Raw genomic sequence first — 5,312 nt, forward strand, 5'->3', positions numbered from 1 at the left:
ATTTGCCGGACTCGACACCCGTCAAATTTTTGGCGCCGCTGCCGGGGACTTGGCAAAGTTTAACTGTTTATGCCAAGATCGTTTCGTGCAGGTTCACCATTGCCAATTGATCCGGAAATTGAGAAAACCGCAAAGAAGCTAAGAAAGCAAGATAAGCTTCGAAAGAAGCAAGGCGTATCTACTTCTTCACCGGTTCTCAATATTTGGAAAGATATTGAGTTGTCATCCGATTCGGAAGACCAAACGGAGGACGAAGAAGAGAAAGTTCATTCTGAGCAAGAAGAACCGGTAATCGAGACTGAAGAGGAAATGGCGAATCCCAAACGCACTTTAAGGGAATGGGCAGCACCCAACGTCGCCGAGCAACCTCTTTGCATTACTTATCCGCCAGAAGAGGTAAATGCTGAACTTAAAACTGGTTTAATACACTTACTACCTCGTTTTCATGGTTTAGCTAATGAAGACCCGTACAAGCATATGACCGAGTTCCACATGGTGTGCTTGGGGATGAAGCCACAAGGCAAGACGGTGGAGAATCTTAAGTTGAAGGCATTTCCATTCTCCCTAGTTGACGCAGCTAGGGAGTGGCTTTTCTACTTACCGCCGGGATCCATCACCACTTGGGAGCAAAAGAGGCAAGAGCATTCCTCGACAAGTATTTTCCCGCATCCAAAGCCGCCGGGCTTAGAAGAGAGATATGTGGGATCAAGCAGAAGGACATGGAATCTTTATACGAGTATTGGGAGCGCTTCAAGCGCCTTTGTGTAAGTTGTCCTCAACACGGAATTTCTGATGAATTACTAATTCAGTATTTTTATGAAGGTTTGCTACCAATGGAAAGAAAGATGATGGATGCTGCGAGTGGAGGAGCTATTGTGAACAAGACGCCAACTCAAGCAAGGACCTTGATAGACACCATGGCGGAAAACTCCAAGCAATTTGGAGTTCGAAGTGACATTGGCCGAGGCGCTAGTGAGGTACATGTTAAATCATTAGAGACTAAAATAACTGATTTAACTAACCTTGTGAAACAACTTGCCATGGGTAATATGCCTCAAGTCCAGGCATGCGGATTTTGCTCATCAGTGGCACACCCCACCGATGCATGCCCGACCTTACATGAAGAAGAAGAGCAAGTGAATGCCATTGGGGGTGGCAACTTTCAGAATTCAAGCAACCGGGCGCCCGACCCTTTCTCAAGCACATATAACCCCGGTTGGAGGCAACATCCGAATCTAAGCTATGCCCCGAGGCAAGGACAAGGACAAGGTCGACAATTTCAGCAAAGAGGTTTATTCCAGCCGCCTCAGCAGTTTCAACCTCAACAATTCCAAGCACCTCCGGGCTTTTAGCAATAACATCAATCGAAGGCACCATTTCAGCCAAATGCCCAACATCAACATCAAGTGTCACCGCAAGCTCCTAGTGGCTTAGGTATGTCGTTAGAGGATGTAGTTAAGTCTATGGCTGCTAACATGGTGAAATTTCAACAGGAAACTCAAGCGAGCATTTAGGACCTTCAGGACACTATTCGACAATTAGTGAATAAGGGTAAGTTGCCATCTCAAACGGAGACGAATCCGAAGGCAAATGTGAGTGMTGTCACTTTGAGAAGCGGAAAGGAGCTTCAAGAGGTTGGAAATAAGAAGAAGGAAAAGGTTCATGAGGAAGAAGAAGAGTTAGAGGTCAAGACATCCACTTCGGGTGCAAAGGATGTCAAAGAAGAGGAGTCAAAGAAGAAGACACTCGAAGTGATAGTTCAAGCACCGCCATTCCCGAGCCGGTTCGAGAAGACAAAGCGGGAGAGTGAAGAGAAGGAGATCCTTGACACATTTCGGAAAGTTTAGGTAAACATCCCTTTATTAGATGCAATTAAGCAAGTTCCTAGATATGCTAAGTTCTTAAAAGAACTTTGCACTACTAAAAGGAAACTAAAGGGTAATGAAAAGATAAGCATGAGTCAAAATGTGTCCGCTGTTTTGCAAAAAAAGTTACCACCAAAATGTAAAGACCCGAGCATGTTTACCATACCATGTAAGGTAGGCAATGTCTCAGTAAATCAAGCCATGTTGGACTTAGGGGCATCAATTAATGTTATGCCATATGCCATCTATTCATCTTTGGATGTAGGGCCCCTCAAGCCAACCAGTGTGGTAATCCAATTAGCGGATAGGTCTATTGTCTACCCGAAAGGGGTATTAGAGGACGTGCTAGTTCAAGTGAATGAATTGGTCTTTCCGGCAGATTTTTATGTTATAGATATGGAGGAGAAAAATGCCTCCAACGCCGGTATGCTTTTGCTAGGTAGACCATTTTTGAAAACCTCTAAGACTAAGGTAGACGTCCATAGTGGTAGTTTGACCATGGAATTCGATGGCGAGATGATTAAATTTAATATATATGATGCCATGCGATATCCGAGTGATGTTTCATCTTTATGCTTTGTTGATGTTATCGAGTCTCTATCTGACACTATGACCAAGGCGTTCCATGACTCTCGTTTTTCACGTAAGTCTTTCACTAAAGGTCAGAAAGTTTTCCTTTATCACTCTAGATTTAAGTTATTTCCCGGTAAGTTAAGGTCCAGATGGATAGGACCTTTTGTTGTTTTAACCGTTTTTGAGCATGGTGCAGTGAAGATACAAAGTCTATCTACGGGGCAGATTTTTAAAGTTAACGGCCATAGGCTAAAGCCGTTCTATGAAGGGTTTGATGGAAGGGACTTAGAGAGGGTAGCTTTGGACACGCCAAACTACACGAATTGAACCGAGTATGGTCTAGCCAAAGACATAAAAGAAAGGCGCTGCGTGGGAGGCAACCCACGAATTTCCAATTCTTGTTATTTATTGCTTTCAGTTATTTATTTTGTTTTTTTTAGATTCTCTAGTTTCACTCTTAGATTTCTATGTTCTCAGGTTCGCCCCGAATGTTGGATGCTCGAAGAGACGCGCCCATCTCCATGGATTCTTACATTGAGAGGTCACTCATCAAATCAGGGGAGTTTTCTGTTCCCTTTTCCTTAATTGCTTAGAGTGTCCTCTACTTATTTCATACCTTGAGGACAATGTATGAACTAAGTGTAGGGGTGGGGGTTATTTGCGTGAAATGGGTATATAATGGTTTTAGGGGTCAAAATTTTTGCAAGTTTTTTGCAAATTTTGTGCTTAAATGAGGATCTTTGTCCGTTTTGACAATGTGTTAGCATGCTTTTATTGAGCTTAAATTGTTGATGACAATGAGTTTGGATGCATGTATAATTGAGCTTGATTGATAGCACTTAGAGTTGATTAGTGGTAGCATTTCGGTCAAAGTAGACTATTGTTAATCTCTTGAATTAGTTTTGAACACCGTGAGACTTTGAGCTTATTTAGACTAAATAATTGATATTAGTCTCAATTCATTTCTTGTGTGATTGCGTCATGCCTAGATATGCATATCTAGAACTTGATTTTTCTCTCCTTAAGACTACATGATAACTACATGCTAATAAACATGATAAAGGCCATCGTTTGCTCATTTTTGTGTTAAACCACTAGCCTTAAGCCTACCCCTTATGTTGTTATTATCCCTTTTGACACCACTTTGAGCCTTAGCCTGTTTCCTTTGTCACCCACATCATGAACCAATCCAAACACGACTCACTGGACTAAGCACCAATGGAGTGATCCCAATATCCCTCTATACTTGAAAGTAGAATTCGTATGTTTGGGAAGAAAAAAAAATGAAAGAAAAGAAAGAAAAAAAAACAGAAAATTCAAAAAGAAAAAAATATATAGGTATATATGAAAAGCAAAATTGCGTCGTCAATAAAAAATAAAAATAGACGACGAAAATGACGATACGGTTGAATATAAGTGTTTCATCTCTATTCCCTATCGTCCGAAAAGAAATGAGCTTCAAAAATAAATGCAAAAGTCCTTTGTGGAAATAAAATAAAGTGTGTTTGAGTAGCCGAATTCTCCGTTGGTGTTAGGTCTTGGTCACTTTTCCTAAATATTTCCCTACCGTACCCAAAGCCTTGTTTTTCGTTACACCTTTTAAGACCTTTTGATTTATAAGCATGTATTTTATCCAAGTAGTGGAGAGTGAGAGGTTTTTCAAGCTTATGGTAGATACATATTAGTGTAGTGACGATTTGAGCGATACACTTTAACCCAAGGAGTGAATCAAGTGTTGTTTTGTTAATCCCATTCGTGAGAGTTCTCGAGATTAGCTTGTGTCTATTTGATTGCGTGTGCATACTCTTTTCAATGCTTTGTTGCAAATCTCAAACTCATGATATGCTATATGTGTTGATGTTCTTATTTGATTCATTATTTCTTTTTATAACTACGTGTTAACTAAAGTCATTGCCGAGACGGACAATGATCTAAGTGTGGGGGAATTTGATAAGCACAAATATATACATTTTTACGTCAAAGTACCTTGCGATTAATGTCAATTAGATGCCTAAAAATGTCCGTTTTAATTTAAGATGATATTTAATCTTATGAGACCATTTAAGTTGAGAAAAAAAAGAGAAAATTGATTGTTGTGTTTTGGTTTTTATCATCAGCATCAAACAGCCCAAAAATAGGCCCAAAACAGCAGCCCAAGAGCTGCCCAAAGCTGGAAGAAAAGAAGAAAAAAACAACAGCCCAAGCTGCTGCCCAAGAGGTCGTGCAGATCGAGAGAGAGAGAACGAGACGGGACATCGTGTTGCAGCAAAGAGTGGGCAGAAAATCGGGACGTGGGCAAAGATGGGAGCAATTAAAGAGGACAGCATCAAGCTGTCGAAGAGGAGGAAGTCCGGTCGCGTTGAAGGAGAGAAGAAGGAGAGAAATCGACAGCAAAGGGGCTGTCATCGTGAGGAAAATCGAGGGCTGTCGATAGAGAGAAAAACCGAGCAACAGAAGCCGAGCAAGGCAGAAATCAAGAGGGGGCTGTTCGATTGAAGTTGCAGAATCAAGAGGATACTTGAGGGAGCAGTCGGTCAAGAGGGAGGAATCAAGATGTTGTAAGCAAACTGAAATCCATTTCCAGATTTTAGAGATGAGTTCAGATTTCTCAACTTAGGGTTCTTCATACTCTACAATTTTCTACCATCCGTAAGTTTAATTTCTGTTTAAGATTAAAATTATGGATTGCTAATTTTCTGATTCTAGTGATGAGATTATAATTAGTTTGCATTGAACTTTGTTGAGACTTGTTTAACATTGARMCTTAATTGRATTTTATTTGCACAATTCTTGTTCAGAACCGTTCTTTCATTTTTGGGATTTTGGTTTTGAGAAGGATCCCTTGAATCCTTTAGCCTAAATTTGAATTGCTAG

General features: G+C 40.7%; 1 protein-coding gene across 1 annotated transcript; it reads left to right on the forward strand.

The window, feature by feature from the left end:
- Positions 1-69: 69 nt before the first annotated feature.
- LOC112524768 lies at positions 70-1,847 on the forward strand. Its single transcript, XM_025134722.1, has 3 exons — positions 70-736; positions 823-1,290; positions 1,543-1,847. The coding sequence occupies exons 1-3, from the start codon at positions 70-72 to the stop codon at positions 1,845-1,847; spliced, it is 1,440 nt and encodes a 479-aa protein (XP_024990490.1).
- The last annotated feature ends 3,465 nt before the right edge of the window (positions 1,848-5,312 follow it).

This window comes from Cynara cardunculus (assembly GCF_001531365.2).
Source record: "Cynara cardunculus var. scolymus isolate 2C chromosome LG 13, CcrdV1, whole genome shotgun sequence".
NCBI classification, from domain to species: domain Eukaryota; kingdom Viridiplantae; phylum Streptophyta; class Magnoliopsida; order Asterales; family Asteraceae; genus Cynara; species Cynara cardunculus.